General features: G+C 39.5%; 1 protein-coding gene across 3 annotated transcripts in view; it reads right to left on the bottom strand.

Annotated features, from left to right (window-relative positions):
- The window catches only part of LOC123511329 (solute carrier family 35 member E1 homolog), a 194,182-nt gene that overhangs the window by 157,170 nt on the left and 16,014 nt on the right, over positions 1 to 20,998 (bottom strand). For all 3 annotated transcript variants that reach the window (XM_045267121.1, XM_045267123.1, XM_045267122.1), the window contains exon 2: positions 8,767 to 8,837. In XM_045267121.1, the coding sequence (XP_045123056.1) occupies positions 8,767 to 8,837 (71 nt within the window). The remainder of the gene's footprint in view (positions 1 to 8,766; positions 8,838 to 20,998) is intronic.

The following is a 20,998-nucleotide window of genomic DNA, read 5'->3' as shown; positions in this document are numbered from 1 at the left end:
GAGTCCTGAGGGGCGTTGCTTCAAGCTTAGCGGAGATGGTTCGGCGAGTGGAGGTTGAACTCGCCGAACAGATAGACACACCATCTTATCCTCATTCCACTTCTATTCTCAACCTCCTAAAGACTCACTAACTTTTCTCTCTAACAAACTTGTTACAGCTACGTACGACTTTTCTAAACACCCAATGCATGCTCGAAATAAGCGAGGATTGATCAATGCTTTCGGTAAAATTTCCCAAACTCTCTTTGGTACAGCGATGGATGAAGATGTACAGGATTTACGTGAACTCTACAATCATCTTGTCAACATTGCAACTACTAATAGACGAGTCATTAATATGCACAGTAAACACATTGCTAGTCTGGAATCACATTTGAAAGATCTCCTTGGCCATACCAATCACCTTCGTAGTGTACTTAACGATGCAATAGTTCACATAGCTGAATTGACAGACTTTGTTCTCATAGATCAGTCTCTGGAAGTTCAAGAATCCGCTCTAGATGCCATGCTTTCCTATAATTCTGTCCTCATCCAAAACCTTGTTAATGCCAGCTGGGGTATAGTAACTGCTGCTCTTTTCCCTGTCACTGATCTAATCAACACGTTTGATATTGGACAGACTATTTTCAAATTACAACATTTGTTTAACCGTGATATTGTGGAACATTATTATCCCATCATCTATGTTCCTTTCAAATCAATGGACACCTTTCATGCTTATGAAATCATTCCTTTTCCATTCTCTATTAACACCTCTGTCCTAATCCTAGACTTACCTCTTACACTGGTTTTGATTGCAAAGGATTTTTCCGTGTATACCACTACCTCAAGGGACTCGCTGAGTAGCTGCATGTCATCGTATTTACACCGATATCACTGCGATGCTACCCTTTTTATTTTTCGCCCCATTGTAGGGAATATGTGCGAGGTCATCCTTACTCGTGTTCACGCAGAGGATACTCTCTTAACTTGTCCCTATAGACATATAGTTCCACAGGCTATTTTTCAAGATCCGTTCCATGGTTATCATTACTTCTTCTTCCCAACTCCCATCCCACTCGCAGTTGTTTGTCCGAATGGTACAATGTATGAGAATGTTGTTGATCATGCAGTTAACAATTTTTGTCATGTTACGTCTACTAATCTGACCACCTATCCTAAACGTCTCTACGGAGCTTTTACTGTCAATATATCTGCTCCTCATCTTTTCCCTTTATCTATTTTGCAAAATCTATCTTTTTACAAGCTTTCCTATGTTTTATTTTTTTTTTTACGTAGGGAAGAGGGCCAGCCAAGGGCAAAAAAAAGAAAGTTAGGAAAAAGCCCACTTGAGCGCTGGCTCTCCAAAGAGTACAAAAAGTGCCATAACCGTCAGCCAGAATTAGGTGAGCAAATGCCTCGATACCTCCCTCTTAAAAGAAGACAAGTTGTAGGAATTCGGAAATACAGATGCAGGGAGGGAGTTCCAGAGTTTACCAGTGAAAGGGATGAATGATTGAGCATACTGGTTAACTCTTGCATTAGAGAGTTGGACAGAATAGGGATGAGAGGAAGAAGAAAGCCTTGTGCAGCGTGGCCGCAGGAGGACGGGAGGCATGCAGTTAGCAAGATCAGTAGAACAGTTACCATGAAAATAGTGATAAAAGATAGAAAGGGATGCAACACTTCGGTGGTGAGAAAGAGACTGAAGACAGTTAGTCAGAGGAGGGGAGTTGATGAGACGAAGAGCTTTCGATTCCATCCTATCAAGCAAAGCTGTGTGACTGGAACCCCCCCAAACATGCGAAGAGTACTCCATACAGGGACGGATAAGGCCCTTATACAGAGTAAGCAGTTGGAGGGGCGAGAAAAACTGTCAGAGACACCTCAGAACACCTAATTTCATAGAAGCTGTTTTAGCAAGAGATGAGATGTGGAGTTTCCAGTTAAGATTATGAGCAAAGGACAGACCGAGGATATTCATTGTGGAAGAGGGAGACAGTTGAGTGTCATTGAAGAAGAGGGGATAGTTGTCTGGAAGGTTGTGTCGAGTTGATAGATAGAGGAATTGAGTTTTTGAGGCATTGAAAACTACTAGATTTTCTCTGCCCCAATCAGAAATTTTGGAAAGATTGGAAGTCAGGCATTCCGTGGCGTCCCCGTGTGATCTGTTAATTTCCTGAAGGGTTGGACGTCTCTGAAAGAACGTGGAAAGATGTAGGGTGGTATCATCAGCGTAGGAGTGGATAGGGCAAGATGTTTGGTTAAGAAGGTCATTAATGAATAATGGAAAGAGAGTGGGTGACAGGACAGAACCCTGAGGAACACCACTATTAATAGGTTTAGGAGAAGAACAGTAGCCGTCTACCACAGCAGCAATAGAGCGGTCGGAAAGGAAACATGAGATAAAGTTGCAGAGAGAAGGATGGAAGCCGTAAGAGGGCAGTTTTGAAATCAAAGCTTTATGCCAGACTCTATCAAAAGCTTTTGATATGTCTAACGCAACAGCAAAAGTTTCACTGAAATCTCTAAAAGAGGATGACCAAGACTCAGTAAGGAAAGCCAGAAGATCACCAGTAGAGCGACCTTGACGGAAGCCATACTGGCGATCAGACAGAAGATTGTGAAGTGACAGATGTTTGAGAATCTTCCTATTCAGGATAGATTCAAAAACTTTAGACAAGCAGGAGATTAAAGCTATAGGACGGTAGTTAGAGGGGTTAGAACGGTCACCCTTTTTAGGAACAGGTTGAATGTAGGCGAACTTCCAGCAGGAAGGAAAGGTACAAGTTGATAGACAAAGTTGGAAGAGTTTGGCCAGGCAAGGTGCAAGCACAGAAGCACAGTTTTTGAGAACAATAGGAGGGACCCCATCAGGTCCATAAGCCTTCCGAGGGTTTAGGCCAGCAAGGGCATGGAAAACATCATTACGAAGAATTTTGATTGTAGACATGAAATAGTCAGAGGGAGGAGGAGAGGGAGGGACAAGCCCAGAATCATCCAAGGTGGAGTTGTGAGCAAAGGTTTGAGAAAAGAGTTCAGCTTTAGAGACAGAAGAGATGGCAGTGGTGCCATCAGGATGAAATAAAGGAGGAAAGATGAAGAAGTGAAGTTATTTGAGATGTTTTGGCTAGATGCCAGAAGTCACGAGGAGAGTTTGAGTTTGAAAGATTTTGACATTTCCTATTTATGAAAGAGTGTTTGGCAAGTTGAAGAACAGACTTGGCATGATTCCAGGCAGAGATATAAAGTGCATGAGATTCAGGAGATGGAAGGCTCAAGTACCTTTTGTGGGCAACCTCTCTATCATGTATAGCACGAGAACAGGCTGAGTTAAACCAAGGTTTAGAAGGTTTAGGTTGAGAAAAAGAATGAGGAATGTACGCCTCCATGCCAGATACTAACACCTCTGTTATGCGTTCAGCACAAAGAGATGGGTCTCTGACACGGAAGCAATAATCATTCAGGAAAATCAGCATAATACCTCCTCAGGTCCCCCAACTGGCAGAGGCAAAACGCCAGAGGCACCTTTGCTTTGGGGGATCCTGCGGAGGATTGGAAAAATAGGACAAGATACAGAAATGAGATTGTGATCGGAGGAGCCCAACGGAGATGAAAGGGTGACAGCATAAGCAGAAGGGTTAGAGGTGAGGAAGAGATCAAGAATGTTGGGCGTGTCTCCAAGACGGTCAGGAATACGAGTAGGGTGTTGCACCAGTTGCTCTAGGTCATGGAGGATAGCAAAGTTGAAGCCTAGTTCACCAGGGTGGTCAGTGAAGGGAGAGGAAAGCCAAAGCTGGTGGTGAACGTTGAAATCTCCAAGAATGGAAATCTCACCGAAAGGGTAGAGGGACAGAATGTGCTCCACTTTAGAAGTTAAGTAGTCGAAGAAATTACTATAGTCAGAAGAGTTAGGGGAGAGATAAACAGCACAGATGAATTTAGTTTGAGAGTGACTGTTAAGTTGTAGCCAGATGGTGGAAAATTCGGAAGACTCAAGAGCGTGGGCACGAGAGCAAGTTAAGTCGTTGCATACATAGACGCAACATCCAACTTTGGAATGAAAATGAGAATAGAGAAAGTAGGAGGGAACAGAGAAGGGGCTACTGTCAGTTGCCTCAGACAGCTGTGTTTCGGTGAGGAAAAGAAGATGAGGTTTAGTAGAGGAGAGGTGGTGTTCCACAGATTGAAAATTAGATCTAAGACCGTGAATGTTGTAGAAGTTAATGTAGTAGAAAAAGTTGAGGGAGGTGTCAAGGCATTTGTGGTCTTCAACAAGAGAGGTGTCCGACCTGGGGACATTTTTGGTCCCCTCCCCTGAGGGAGACTCCAAGGCGTTGTTTATTTTGGGTCCCATTTTTCTTTTAAATTTTAATTTTGAGTGAAGGGTGTATGTGTGGTAAGTGCATGTAGTTTTGTGTGAAGAAGGAGTGCTGTCTTTAGAGGGTAGACTGTGACTATCCCCTTGAGTTGTGAGATACAAAGGGAAACGTTCAACGAGATCACAACTAGCTTTAATGGAAGGTTCACAGCACCTCCTGAACTAGTGCTATTATATCTCACTGGAAGTAAGTTATTGTTTTGGTAGGTGTCTACTACCTTCTCCTTGTGTTACTAACACCTTACATGAAATTAGATTTTCAAACCAGTCAGAATTTGCTCAAGCCTTAGAAGAGTTTCTTCCAGAGTACCTCGATCCTGTTGTTTTCTATCCTAGTCTCTTAGTTCCTATTCTCCTGACCATTTGCATTTTACTTCCTCTCTTTATTTGTGTTTACAAAGCGTTACGCCTTTATTCTATTCTTCATGCTGCCAAAGTTGCCCAGCGGCGATTTCACTCTCAACCATGAACTTCCTGTAGTACACTTTAACACGGCTAGGTACACGATTAGAATATTTCTATGTATGCTTTCTTTTTATGCATGAGGACGCGCAGGTATGTGACCGAGCGGTGTTAGGGTATGAATTGTATATAATTATTTTTTTCCTTGTTTCTACACACAGCTGTGAGAAGCGAGGCTGATCTTAGCGAGGAGCACATCCTTTCATTTTCATATGCAAGCACTTCTTATGCTAAGTCAGTATACGTTCCCACAGGCTCAGTGTGAGAACCTCTGGTTGCTGAGTTATATATATGTAATTATAACAGCATAGACATATATTTAGTACTATCATATATTTTATTTCTTTCATTTATGATTAAGTAATACTTTAACTATTGTAACCAATGCATTTGTAACTGTTCTTTAATATATGAGTCGGTCACCAGTGTCAGTGAGTTTTTGCTGACGAGAGATTGATAAGACCGTGCTACGTTAGTTGGAGTCTGACGAACACATGAGCTGGCCGTTGTGCTCCCCCGGGCGTTTGCCAGGGAGCTGTGGACTGTGTGTGTGTGTACAAGACTATCCTTGTGTAGTGTAAATAACTGTATTGTTAATATAAGGAAAACCCAAGCTGTGTTTTCGTTAATTCCCCTGAGAAGACAGTGTGAGAGAGTTCTTGAACTAACGACACTGCTACTCTTGTGCCCTCTTCGTGGTAACATAACATTGACCACAACACTCTCTCTCTCTCTCTCTCCATTTGGGCATATGAATTTGATGTAAAAGTAGAAACTTTTGAACATTCATGTCATGAAAATGCGAACTCAAATTAAATAATGTTCAAAACAGAAAAAGAAAAATAAACCACATATTACAAATACGTATTGTGGATTTGTATTATAATTGTAATGTGGCAAATCTTATTAGCAATGGAACTGACGTGACTTGGCTGACAAGCACAGTCCTGTAGAGGCAACCATGGGTGACACACACCAGCGCATTGCTTGTGGGGAGTACGTGAGGAGGTTTATGAACGTCGCTGTGAGGGTTGGTCTCTGTCTCCCAGATCACTATCAGAATCACTACTGGAGTCTTCACTTTTTTCTGTCTCAATAAAAAAAATCACTGTCTTCATTTTCACCACTGTCCTCAATGTCATTACCAAGTAACACTGACATAACATCACTCGGAGTACCGTTTCCTAACTCCGGGTCACGGGGATTGCCAGATGTTGCCTCAAAATGGGAAAAGATGACCTATTGTGAGGGAACATATGTCTCAAGGCTCAAGAAGGCAAGCGAGAAAAGATGCCAGAGATTTCCACTTGCCCCAGGACCAATAGTGACGGGGAGAGATTCAAACGTTTAGCGCTGAAAAATCATGATTCCCGGAACGATCCCCGCCTCTCCACACGCAACGCTACAATCGTCCCGAAACGATCACCGTACGTTAAGGGTTAACAGAGATGCTTACATGGCCTCTGTTGATCTACGACACGCCTACTAATCAGTCAAAACAGCTGAAGAGCAACAACAGTTTCTGTGCTTTAAATGGCAAAGGAAAATTTATCAGTTCATTTGTCTCCCTAATGAAGTTGCAAAAGGTCTCCGTCTGTTCACTAAATTAATGAAACCAGTTTTTGTTGTACTAAGAGAGAAGGGACATATCACGAGTTTCATTGATGATACTCTTATTTACCACAGTACTTTTGATGGATGTTGTGAGAGTGTGCCTGCCACTGTTGACTTGCTCAGGAAATTAGGTTTCTGTATTAAAGGATGGCAAATCTGTATTGGTAACCACAACACACTTGGAATATTTGGGGAACATTATTGATTCAGAGACCATGACAGTGAGGAGCAGAGGAAACTCAAAATAGTGCAAAACTGTGAGGAATTGTTTCAAAGTGACAGAGCAGAAATCCAGAAGGTGGCCAGAGTCATTGCACTTTTAGTTGCAGCCATTCCAGCAGCAGAGATTGGAAAACTGCATTATAGGAGGTTGGAATCTGCTAAGATTGCAACTTTAAAGGAAGCAAAAGGAAATTTTGACAAATGGATGGCTGTCATTAATGAAATGAAGTTGGATTTGCATTGGTTTTTATCTCACATTGCAGTGTAAAACAGACAGATTTTTTTTAAAGGTACAGAACTGGACTTGCATGCTGATGCATCAAATTTAGGTTGGGCTGGCAACCTTAATCAACAACAAGTTAATGGGAGATGGTCTTTAACAGAAACTGACTTGCACATCAATGCAAAAGAACTTAAGGCCATCTTCCTGGCAGTGTGCTCATTTGCACATCTGATCAAAGGACGACATGTTCAGGTTTTTTGTGATAACATGGCAGCAGTCAACCATGTCAATGAAATGGGCGGCACAAAATCTTCATTGTGTAATGACATATGCCTTGAACTTTGGGATTGGTGTGCAGAGAATGGTGTCTGGCTTACCTGTTCTCACGTACCAGGTAAAGTTAATCTCATGGCGGACACTGCATCTCTGACATTTAATGACAGGCATGAGTTGCTTATTACCGAGGGATATTCACATCAGACAGGATTCTGTTTGTGTTTGGTTAGGGGGAAAACATTAAACAATGTCGACCAAAGTTCAATGTGTGGTTTGTAACCTTTCAAACATACTCTACACACAAAAGATTGTATGTGTGTGAAACTTTGAAAATGTACATTGTTAGAACAAAAGAGTTCAGAAGTGTTGAGAATCGGGAGAATGGGAAATAATTTCTTAGCTTTATTAAGCCACACAAACATGTGACAAATGACTATTGTGAGATGGATTAGGACAGTGCTTAATATGTTGGGTGCAGACACTGAAAAACATTCGGCTGACAGCGTTTGGCCTGCAGCAGCATCAAAAGCAAAGGCCATGGCTGTACTGATTAAGCACATCATGGCAAAGGCTGGGTGGTCCAGGGAAGTCACCTTTGCCAAGTATTACAACAAGGAGATCGTTCCAGTCCATGACACTTTCCAAGATGCTGTTCTGCACTAGTATGTAAGTCCTGTTTGGGTTGGAGGTGTTATCTTTATTGTAAACTGTTACATGGCTATATAATTTTGTTACTGTATTGGAGTTTGGTTTTTGGTTGTCTTATTTCTCCACTCTCCCATCTGTACTTAATTCCCATTTGTTGTAGTACAACACCCACATGGCCTCAAAACCTCATGGGCAAAGCAACCTCTAGCAGAGGTGTGATTTGCTGATGTGAAATTAATGAAAAATATGAGACTTACCACAGGTCAGTTGAAATGTGCTTTGAATTTTGTGAAGCAAATCACCTCTGCTAGAAGGGAGCTTTCACATGCCCACCTCTCCCACCCTACGCTATTCAGTGTCTCGTGGTTTAAGTAATTCCAGCAGTATGAAATGTCCCCTTACTTCTCATGTGGATGGTTGTACTCTTTAAAGTCTGGTGGTGCGAAGCAGCAAAGCATATTTCATGTGAAAGCTCCCTTCTAGCAGTTTATCTGCTTCATGAAATTCAAAACACATTTTAACTGACCTGCGATAAGTCTCATGTACTTCATTAATTTTTTGTATTTTGTCTATTTTTGGGATAGAAATCCCCAAAAAAAGCAAACTCTCCCAGTGGCCAAGAATGTAACCCCCATTTTCTATGAGAAAATTATGTTTACATAACACGATTTTCAATAACGTGATGTCTTCAGGAACGTAACACTTGCGTTAATCAAGAGTTGACTGTATAAGGTTGTAATTAGAGAAGCTCAATGGAAAAGATAAAGTGACAGCACAAACAGAAATAACACAAGTTTTGGTTGTAGGACAATCCCAATTACAAACCATCTGATTAAGGGATTTATACTGCAATGTGGTTCTTTCTCAAATTTTATAATGAAAGGAGTATTCTCCACAAAGTTATACATATTTCAAATATGTTCTTAGTCAGGTGCAGAGATGATTATAAAAAGACACTTACCTTAGTGGTTTGTTTCTCTTGCAGTATGACACGACCCAGCACCACAGTGAATAATGGCATGGTGGCCTTCACTGAAAAGACAAAACAAGTTAAATGTATATACAGTAAACACCACTTAAGTCAGACCCAAGTAAGTCAGATATCAGATAAGTTAAACAATTTCAGAAATTTATCTATTTACTTTTTTATTTTTATTTCAGTTTTTAAGATTAGTTTATATTTTTTACATTCTATACCAACAGCACTGATAGGTATTTTTTGTCCTTTGATTGATAGCAACCAAGAGGCAATGTCTATGCCACCAACTTTCATTCACATAAGAGATAAATACTCCCAGTGCATGTGTGTATGCACCTAGTTGTATTTACCTAGTTGTGTTTTACAAGAAAAGAGCTATAGCTATGCTCGTGCTGTCCTGTCTCCATGCCTATAGTCATTTATTTTAGCCTTAAAGTCATGAATATTTCTTGCTTGAACCACTGTTTCATCCACATTGTTCCATATTTCTATGCTTCTGTTTGGAAAACTATATTTCTTAATGTTTCTTCTACACATGGTCCTTAATAATCTTATGTTGTGTCCCCTTTTATTTGTTGGATCCCACAAAAATAGGTCTTCTTTGTCAACTGTGTCCATCCCTTTCCATATCATGTATATAGCAAATAGGTCTCCTCTTTCCCTCCTCTGTTGCAATGCTGGAAGTTTTCATATCTTTAATCCATTCTCATAGGTTAGGTTTCTCAGACTTAGAACTATTTTAGTTGTAGCTCTCTGAATCCTTTTTACCTTCCTTACATCTTTCTTATTATATGGTGACCATATAAGCACAGCATATTCTAGTGTAGGTAGAATCATGTATTCTAATAGTTTTTTCATCATCCCTTCATCTATATAAGTAAATGCCCATTTCATTTTTCTTAGTAACTCATATGTTTCCCTATGTTGTTTACATGTTTTTTTGGTGATAAATTGTCCTTTATTGTAATACCCAGGTCTTTCTTCTCTTTTGATTTTTTAATATCTACCCCTCCCATTATGTAAGATCTCTTTTATCTTCATTTGGTTTTCCTTAGTTCCATCACTTTACACTTTTTTGCATTAATTCCATTTCCCATTTCTTGCTCCACTTGTGCATCTTATTCAAATATTTTGGTAGCATTTCACAATCCATGACATTTTCCAATTTTCAGCAACTTTGCATCATTTGCCAATATGCTTACTATATAACTGTCCACCTCATCAACCATATCATTGATGTACATTATGAATATTACAGGAGCTAGAACCGTTCCTTGTGGAACTCCACTTATAACTCTACACCATTTTGATTCTTCACCTTTTGTTACTGTTCTCATTTCTCTGTCTTTTAAGAAGTCTATTATCCAATACAGTACTTTTCCATATAAAGCACCTATGTTTTTAATTTTCCAGTCATGTGTGTGTGTGTATTTACCTAATTGTATTTACCTAATTATAGTTTTACAGGGCCTGGGCTTTATGCTCGTGGCCCCATCTCCATATCTACACTCGTTGCTGACACCACTTCCTCACTCAAACTGTTCCAAGTCTCAACACATCTTTGCGAAAAACTGTATTTTTTAACATCTCTCAGACATCTTCCCTTCCTCAGTTTCTTACTATGCGATCTTGTGCTTCGAATGTCATATTCTTCTTTCAGGATCAGTTTCTCATTATCCACTTCATCCACTCCATTAATCAATTTATAAACTTGCATCAGATCCCCTCTCTCTCTTCTCTGTTCCAGGGTTGGTAGATCCATAGCTTTTAGTCTCTCCTCATATGTCATCCCTTTAAATTCTGGAACCATTCTTGTAGCCATTTTTTGTAGTCTCTCCAATTTCTTTATGTGTTTCTTTTTATGAGGGGTCCACACAACTGCTGCATATTCCAATCTGGGTCTTATTTTAGTACTTATCAATTTCTTCATAATTTCTTTGTCCATGTAGTGAAATGCTAATCCAATATTCCTTAGCAAATTATATGTCTCTCTGAAAATTCTATCAATATGGCTTACCGGTTGATTGTTTTCTTCCATCGTCACTCCCAAGTCCTTTCCCTTTTTTACTTTTTCTAGTTCTACTCCATCTCCCATCTTATAGATTCCCACTGGTCGTCTTTCACTTTTTCCCATTTCCGTGATATGGCTTTTGTCCACATTGAATTCCATCACCCAATTTTTACTCCATTTCCAGATCTTGTTTAAGTCTTCCTGCAGTATTTCACAATCCGCTTTTTGTTTTATGACTCAGCACAGTTTTGTATCGTTCGCAAACAGATTTATGTAACTGTTCACTCTTTTTGGCATGTTGTTTATATATACAGGCAAACCCCGTTTAACAAAGGGATTACATTCCTAAAAAACCCTTCGTTAAGCGAAACTTCATTAAGCGAACCGATTATAACAAGTTTAACCCCTGATTTGAACTTCCATTGAGAGTAAGCAAAGCAAGAGTGCATCATAGTACAGTAAAAGGTTTAATGAAAGTAAAAATTATGAAGTTAAACATTTAGGTAGTTTAATTTAAGTCATTATAATGTACACTAATGTATGTATGTATGTAACTTTATAATGTTGATGATCTTAACTTTATGAAGGGAGGAAGAGTGAAACGGGAAATACACTAACCGGCAACCTGTGGAATGTAAACAAAGTGCGCATCATTGTACTGCATACAAAACTTATGTACCAAATTTCCACAAGGCTTTCCATTTTATCCATCATAGAGTCACGAGTTCAGGTGGTTCTTTTAGCTTGCAAGGAAGATACGGTCTCACCAGCCTTCTTAATAGAGTCTGCTGACTTGAAAATAGAGACAGTATAATATGGAGTCAAGATGGTGGCCAGCTCTGCTATAGTTTTCTGGCCTCTCTCGTGTCTGTGAATAATATCTAGCTTCATTTGGAGAGTAAGAGACTTCCTGGTCTTCTTACGAACACTAGGCCAATTGCAGGGCATTTTGGTGGTAAGTTGAGCTAGGGAAGACAAGCTGCTGCTGAGGCTGTTATGTTTTGACTGGGGAGTAGGTGTTGCGTGTGTTGTCCACGAGAGGCTTGATCTTGATCTTGATCTTTATTCTAATGGGGTCCAAGGATTTTTTCTGAGGCAGGCCTTAGTACCAGCAGCTCCTGGTGTATTCAAAAGCCTGTCAGCTTGCGTGATATGGTGGGGCTTTCAAATTTGGAAAAATTTACCTGGATAAAACATCGTTAAAGCGAGTTTGGTGTTCGTTAAACGAGCAGATGGTAGTAAAATGAAACCTTCGTTGTAGCGAAATTTCGTTGTGTGAACCTTCGTTAAACGGGGGTTGCCTGTATATGGGAACCACCTCAGCTCTTTTCCATTCTACTGGTAACGTTCCATTTTCTATTGAGCATTTTATGATGTTGTATATAGGACTTGTTAGTTCTTCTCTACATTCTTTTAATATTCTGCCTGAGACTTCATCCGGTCCCATTGCCTTCTCATCTAATTCCGTCATCAACTCTTTTATTTCAAGCTTGGTTACTTTAATCTCTTTCATATGGACAGTCTCTCTATTACCCTGTGGTCTTTCAAATTTGTATTCCTTAGTATAGACTTCCTGAAAACTCAGTAAAATAGTTAGTTGTATTTACCTAGTTGTAGTTTTACAGGACCTGGGCTTTATGCTCGTGTGCCCCGTCTCCATATCTACACTTATCCAATCTTACTTTAAAAGTATGCACACTCGTTGCAGACACTACTTCTTCATTCAAACTGTTCCTCGTCTCAATACATCTTTGCGGGAAACTATATTTTTTAACATGTCTCAGACATCTTCCCTTTCTCAGCTTTTTACTATGCAATCTTGTTCTTCGAATGTTATATTCTCCTCTCAGGATCAGTTTCTCATTATCCCTTGTTCCATTCCGTTGATCAATTTATAAACTTGCATCAGATCCCCTCTCTCCCTTCTTTGTTCCAGAGTTGGTAGATCCATAGCCTTTAGTCTCTCCTCATATGTCATCCCTTCAAATTCTGGAACCATTCTTGTAGCCATTTTTTGTAATCTCTCCAACTTCCTTATGTGTTTCTTTTAATGAGGGGTCCACACTACTCCTGCATATTACAATCTTGGTCTTATTATAGTACTTATCAATTTCTTCATCATTTCTTTGTCCATGTAGAGAAATACTACTCCAATATTCCTTAGCAAATTATATGTCTCTCTAAAAATTCTATCAATATGGCTTACCGGTTGATTGTTTTCTTCCATCGTCACTCCCAAGTCCTTTTCCTTTTTTACTTTCTCCAGTTTACTCCATCTCCCATCTTATAGATTCCCACGGGTCGTCTTTCACTCTTTCCCATTTCCATGATATGACTTTTGTCCACATTGAATTCCATTTCCCACTTTTTACTCCATTCCCAGATCTTATTTAGGTCTTCTTGCAGTATTTCACAATCCTCTTTTTGCTTTATAACTCTGCACAGTTTCGTATCATATGCAAACAGATTTATGTGTGTGTGTGTGTGTGTGTGTGTGTGTATTTACCTAGTTGTTGTATTTACCTAGTTGTAGTTTTACAGGGCCTGGGCTTTATGCTCGTGTGGCCCCATCTCCATATCTACACTTATCCAATCTTACTTTAAAAGTAAGCACACTCATTGCAGACACTACTTCTTCATTTAAACTGTTCCACGTCTCAATACATCTTTGCGGGAAACTATATTTTTTAACATCTCTCAGACATCTTCCTTTTCTCAGCTTTTTACTATGCGATCTTGTGCTTCGAATGTCATATTCTTCTCTCAGGATCAGTTTCTCATTATCCACTTGGTCCATTCCATTGATCAATTTATAAACTTGAATCAGATCTCCTCTCTCCCTTCTTTGTTCCAGGGTTGGTAGATCAATAGACCTTTAGTCTCTCCTCATATGTCATCCCTTCAAATTCTGGAACCATTCTTGTAGCCATTTTTTGTAGTCTCTCCAACTTCCTTATGTGTTTTTTTTATGAGGGGTCCACACTACTTCTGCATATTCCAATCTGGGTCTTATTATAGTATATTATAGTGTGTATTCACCTAGTTGTAATTTTACAGGGCCTGGGTATCATACTCGTGTGGCCCCGTCTCCATATCTACACACATCCAACTTTCCTTTAAAACTATGCACACTCCTTGCTGACACCACCTCCTCACTCAAACCCCCCCACACCTCCACACATCTTTGTGGGAAACTATATTTTTTCACATCCTTCAAGCATATTCCCTTGGCTATCTTTTTACTATGCGATCTTGTAGTTCTACTTAAGTTTTCCTCTCTCAACATCATTTGCTCATTATCCACTTCATCCAGTCCATTCAACAGTTTATAAACCTGTATTAAATCTCTTCTTTTTCTTCTTTGTTCCAAGGTAGGCAAATTCATTTCTTTTAATCTCTCCTCATAGGTCATTTCTGCCAATTCCGGAACCATTTTGTTGCCATTCTCTGCAATCTCTCCAACTTCCTTATATGCTTCTTTTTATAAGGGGACCAGACCACTCCAGCATATTCCAATCTTGGTCTAATTACCATACTAATTAATTTCTTCATCATATCTTTATCCATATAATGGAAGGCTAATCCAATATTTTTTATCAAATTATACGTTTCTCCAAACATCTTATCAATAGGAGCCTCAAACTGCCCATGGTCTTGTATTATCACTCCCAAATCCTTTTCCTTTTCCACCTTTTTCAACACTACTTCTTCACCCATCTTATATGACCCTCTTGGCCATCTTCCACTCTTTCCCATCTCCATCACATGACTTTTGCTCAGATTAAATTCCATTTGCCACCTCTTGCTCCACTCCCAAATCTTATCCAGGTCTGCCTGTAAAATTTCACAATCTTCTTCACTCTTCACACACCTACACAACTTCGCATCATCCATAAACAAATTAATATAACTGTTTACTCCTCTGGCATGTCATTTATATATACCAGGAAAAGTATTGGTGCCAGCACTGAGCCTTGTGGGACTCCACTCTCCACCACCAACCAGTCCGACCTTGCATCCCTTATTACCGTTCTCATCTCCCTCCATCTCAAGTAGTTTTCCATCCACTTTAACACTTTTCCTTTCAGTCCTCCATAAATCTCTACTTTCCATAACAGTCTCTCATGAGGTACCTTGTCAAAAGCTTTCTTTAAATCCAAATATACACAGTCCATCCATCCTCTCTCTCCTGTATTTTGTCAACCACTCTTGAATAAAAGCTCAGTAGATTTGTTACACATGACCTCCCTTTCCTGAAGCCAAATTGATGATCCGATAATAACTTATGATCCTCCAGGAACCGTATCCAATATTTCTTTATCACCCTCTCACAAATCTTACCGACCACACTTGTTAGAGACACAGGTCTATAGTTAAGAGGCTCTTCCTTACTGCCTCCCTTATAAATGGGCACCACTTCAGCTATCTTCCACTCTACTGGTACTTCCCCTGTTTCTAATGAGCACCTTATAATATCATATAATGGATCAATCAATTCTTCTCTACACTCCTTCAATAATTTTCCTGAAACTTCATCTGGTCCCATCGCTTTATCATCTTTAAGTTCCTCCAACATTTTATATAACTCCTTTTTAGGTATCTTAATGTCCTCCATGTGTGTGTGTGTGTGTGTGTGTGTGTGTGTGTGTGTGTGTGTGTGTGTGTGTGTGTGTGTATTTACCTATTTGCATTTACCTATTTGTGTATTACAGGGCCTGAGCTAAGCTCTCTGTGACCTATCTCCTTGTCCATTCCTGTCATATCTCTCTTTCATCTGATTGACACACACAGCGTCAACGACATCACTGCTCAGTTTATTCCACTTATCAATGCTACGATGCGGGAAACTGTATTTTCTCACGTCATTTAGACAGATGTCCTTTATTAGCTTTTTTCCATGTCCTCGGAGATGATTACTTGTGGTCACCTTTATCAACTCTCTGTCCAGTATGTCAATCTTGTTCACCAATTTATACATAGTTATGTCTCCTCTTGTTCTTCTCTCTTCTAATGTGGTCAGCCCCAGCTTCCTGTCTTTCCTCATAGTCTAACTCCCTGAGTCCTGGTACCATCCTTGTTGCCAGCCTCTGTACCCTTTCCACCTTCTTCACATTTTTCTTCATATGCAGTGACCAGACACAAGCTGCATATTCTAACTGGGGTCTTATTAAGGTACATAATATCTTCTTCATTCCTTCATCTAGGTAGTGGAATGCAAGGCCAATATTTTGAAGCATGTTGTATATTTTGAAGCATGTTGTATGTTTTCCAAAAAATCTTGTTAATGTGTTTCTCCAGTGACAAGGTGTTTTGCATGGTTACTCCTAAGTCTTTCTCCTCATTGGTCTCTTTAATTTTCTCATCACCCAGCCTGTAATCCCTGTTTGGTCTGTATCTACTTCTTCCCATTTTCATAACATGGGTCTTGTCTATATTAAATTCCATCTGCCACTCCTTACTCCACTCATATATTTTATCAAGATCTTCCTGTAACTTGTTACAATCTTCCACATTCTTTACTCTCCTCATAATTTTAGTATCGTCCGCAAACATGTTCATGTAACTGTCAATACCTACTGGCATATCATTAACATAAATCAAAAACATGATGGGACCCTTGTGGAACTCCACTGGTTACCTTCTTCCACTCGGACTTCCTCTCACCACTGTTCTCATTTCTCTTCCCATTAAGTAATTTTCCATCCATTTTGCTAGTTTATCATTTACTCCTCCAATCATCTTTAGTTTCCACATCAGTCTATTATGTGGTACTTTATCAAAGGCCTTTCTCAAGTCCAGGTAGATGTCATCCACCCATCCCTCTCTATGTTGTATAGTATGTCAGTCACTCTTGAATAAAAACATAATAAATTGGATACGCACGATCTTCCTTTTCTGAAACCAAACTGTCTTTCACTCAGAATGTTTTCACTTTCTAGATACTCACTCCACTTAGCTTTAATTACTTTTTCACATACCTTGCACAATATACTAGTCAATGATACTGGTCTATAATTTACCGGTTCCATTCTACTACTATTCTTATATATAGGCACAATGTCAGCTCTTTTCCACTCTTTCGGGACTAATCCTGTTCGTATGGAGGTTTCCACAATATCAAATACGGGCTTCAACAATTGATCCTTACATTCATTTAGCAACCTCCCAGATATGCCATCAGGCCCCATTGATTTATTAATATCCAGATTGCTTATAATTTTCCTTACATCTTCCTTAGTAACCATGATGCTTTATTACCATTTGCTTTATTTCCATAGGCCTTCCTCCCATAAAATGCTCCTCCTTTGTAAACACTTTGCAAAAGTTGTCATTCTAAATTTCAGCTATATCTCCAGCATCTTCATATACTTCTTCCCCGTTTTTTACCTTTTCTATTGCCTCCCTTTTATTTAGTTTTCCATTTATGAATTTGTAAAACATTTTTGGGTCACTATCACAGTTTTCCACCACCCTCTGTTCATATTCCTTCTGTGCTATTCTCCCTACTTCAACATATCTATCTATTCCTTGCTGTTTTGTAGACTTCTCTTGATAATACATCACTGTTTTTCTTAAGTTTCTTCCATGCCTTTTCTTTGTTCTTTTTTGCTTCTTCACAATTTCTATTAAGCCACTGTTTATTATTTAAAGTCTTCTTTCTGTGATATGGCACAAACTTTTTCACAGCAGAGTTATACAAATCCATAAATTTATCGTATTTCAATTGCATATCCCTTTCCTGGTATACCACGGACCAGTCAATTTCATTAAAGAACTCCCTTATATGGTTATAATTTGCCCTAGTATAATTAAATTTTTCCTCCCTGCATTCCACAATCTTATTCGTGCTTAATTCTGTATCCAGCTCAAAGCTTAGGACATCATGATCGCTTTTCCCCAAGGGACATTCATGTTCAATTTCCTCTTTTAGAGAGTTGCCCCTGGTAAATACCAAATCCAACCTTGCTGCAACATATTGTCCCCTGCACCTTATTGGTGATCTCACCCACTGTGTCATCAAGTTATTTGTTGCTACCTTTAACAATTCTTCTGCCCACTCACCACCGTTCACCACTTCGTAGTCTTCCCACACTATTTCTTTGCAATTAAAGTCTCCAACTATCATCACTCTATCCTTTCTGATGAATTCTAGCTTCATTCTGTCTAGAGTATTTCTCATCACCATTTGGTACTGTTCATATTCCCAAGCACTGGTTCTGGGTGGTATGTATACTGTTATAATATTAATGTCCCTCTTGCCATCTGTTGTAAGCATACTTATCATTTCTCCATACTTTGTAGTGTTTTACAACAAACCAGTCTAGCTTTATTTTGGACCTTAGCTTTGTTTCCACTACACAAATTATGTCCGGTTCGTTATTTCTTAGGTAATCCATACATTCTAGCCTCTTAGACAGAAATCCATCTATGTTCGTGCAAGTCACTTTTATTCCATTCCTAGTCTCATTCTTCCAAGTAATGCCTATTCCGTCTGTTTTATCCACCACTTCTTTAGCTTCCCATTTCTCATCCTCCAAAAAAAACTTGGTCTTTTCCTCCTCTGTTCTTTCGTCATTCCTCTCCTTCACTTCAGTTACAAGCTCCTTCATTTTCATTTGCTCATCTTGTGACATATTTCTTCTTATGTAAATTGTTTTGGTTTCCTCAGAGTCCTTAAGTTTCCAAGCCCTCCTCAACAAGGCCTCCGCTGCCACCTGAGACTTTAATTTCAATTTTAATGGTCTATTCTTGCCTTCCTCAAAAGCTCCCAATCTCACACTTTCTTCTACCTCAGCATATAGGTTCTCTTCTTCCACAGAGATCTTGTTCAGTAAAGACTTAATCCTGTCATTTTCCTTATCACTCCTGTTCTGCCAGTTCCTGTTAGTTTCTTCCCTCAATCCTATTATGATCACACATTTTTTCTTTTCAGCAATATCTCTCACCACATACTCATTTTCCTTTAGTGCCTTTACCATTTCCCTCTGCGTAATCCCTTTATTTTCCTCTTCCTGCTTTTTTACTATCTCCCTAAACGACCTTTGTACCTCCTGATGTTCATGGTTCACTTTTTCATCCTGGTATCAATTAGATTAAGGCATTCCTCCTTCCTCAATTCCCCTTTGGATATTTTTATCTCCATTTCCATGAGTTTAGCCTTCATCTCTTCACATTGTTTCCTTAGTTGTTGGTTTTCTTTCTCCATCTCTACTTTTTCCTTCAATAGCTCTTTATTCACTAACTTTAACAAATAGATCTCTTTATTGAACGAATCATTCTCGGCTAGAACTCTATCCAGTTTTTCTTCTATGGACAAAATGTTTAGGAACTTACTTTCCAGTCCCTGGATTCTTGCATCCATATCTAGTTTCTCCAGTCCTTTTGGCATAGTTATAAAACCTTCAAAGTCTCTGGCTTGTCTAGACGCCATTTTTGTTATCGTCATCTGATTACGGCCAAAACAATCACCGCCCACACTCTCCATATCCCTTACTTTCAACACTAAGCAACAGTAGGACATTAACATTACCCGGGCCCTGTAACACCATAGGTATTTTCCTTCTTCCCGTCCGCAGCCAGAGACGAGCCATCCTCTCTCAGTGATGGCGACGGTGTGTGTGTGTGTAATTCACTGTTTGATCTGCTGCAGTCTCTGACGAGACAGCCAGACGTTACCCTATGGAACGAGCTCAGAGTTCATTATTTCCGATCTTCGGATAGGCCTGAGACCAGGCACACACCACACACCGGGACAACAAGGTCACAACTCCTCAATTTACATCCCGTAACTACTCACTTCTGGGTGTACAGGGGCTACACGTGAAAGGAGACACACCCAAATATCTCCACCCGGCCGGGGAATCGAACCCCAGTCCTCTGGCTTGTGAAGCCAGCGCTCTAACCACTGAGCTACCGGGCTGTTTTTTTTTTTTTTTTTTTTTTTTAACATCTTTCAGACATCTTCCCTTCCTCAATTTTTTACTATGCGATCTTGTGCTTGTAATGTCATTTTCTTCTCTGAATCAGTTTCTCATTATCCACTTGATCCATTCAGTTAATCAATTTATAAACTTGTATCAGATCCCCTCTCTCCCTTCTCTGTTCCAGGGTTGGCAGATCCATAGCCTTTAGTCTCTCCTCATATGTCATCCCTTCAAATTCTGGAACCATTTCTGTAGCCATTTTTTGTAGTCTCTCCAACTTCCTTATGCGTTTCTTTTTTATGAGGGGTCCACACAACTCCTGCATGTTCCAATCTGGGTCTTATTATAGTACTTATCAATTTCTTCATCATTTCTTTATCCATATAGTGAAATGCTAATCCAATATTTTGTATTTACCTAGTTGTATTTACCTAGTTGTGGTTTTACAGGGCCTGAGCTTTATGGTCGTGTGGCCCCGTCTCCATATCTACACTTATCCAATCTTACTTTAAAAGTGTGCACACTCGTTGCAGACACTACTTCTTCATCTAAACTGTTCCACGTCTCAATACATCTCTGCGGGAAACTATATTTTTTAATAATGTGTGTGTGTGTGTGTGTGTGTGTGTGTGTGTGTGTGTGTGTGTGTGTGTGTGTGTGTGTGTGTGTGTGTGTGTGTGTGTGTGTATTTACCTATTTGTATTTACCTATTTGTGTATTACAGGGCCTGAGCTAAGCTCTCTGTGTCCTGTCTCCTTGTCCATTCCTGTCATATCTCTCTTTCATCTGATTGACACACACTGCGTCAATGACATCACTGCTCAGTTTATTCCACTTATCAACACTACGATGCGGGAAACTGTATTTTCTCACATCATTTAGACAGATGTCTTTTATTAGTTTTTTTCCATGTCCTCGAAGATGATTACTTGTGGTCACCTTTATCAACTCTCTGTCCAATATGTCAATCTTGTTCACCAATTTATACATAGTTATCATGTCTCCTCTTGTTTTTCTCTCTTCTAATGTGGCCAGCCCCAGTTTCCTCAGTCTTTCCTCATAGTCTTACTCCCTGAGACCTGGTACCATCCTTGTTGCCTTGTTTCCATCTTCTTCACATTTTTCTTCATATGCGGTGACCAGACGCAAGCTGCATATTCTAACTGGGGTCTTATTAAGGTGCATAATATCTTCATCATTCTTTCATCTAGGTAGTGGAATGCAAGGCCAATATTTTGAAGCATGTTATATGTTTTCCAAAATATCATGTTAATGTGTT

The sequence above is a fragment of the Portunus trituberculatus genome, chromosome 31 (assembly GCF_017591435.1).
Source record: "Portunus trituberculatus isolate SZX2019 chromosome 31, ASM1759143v1, whole genome shotgun sequence".
Taxonomy (NCBI): domain Eukaryota; kingdom Metazoa; phylum Arthropoda; class Malacostraca; order Decapoda; family Portunidae; genus Portunus; species Portunus trituberculatus.
The sequence above is the reverse complement of the archived record's forward strand: the minus strand, read 5'-3'. Positions and strand labels throughout refer to the sequence as shown.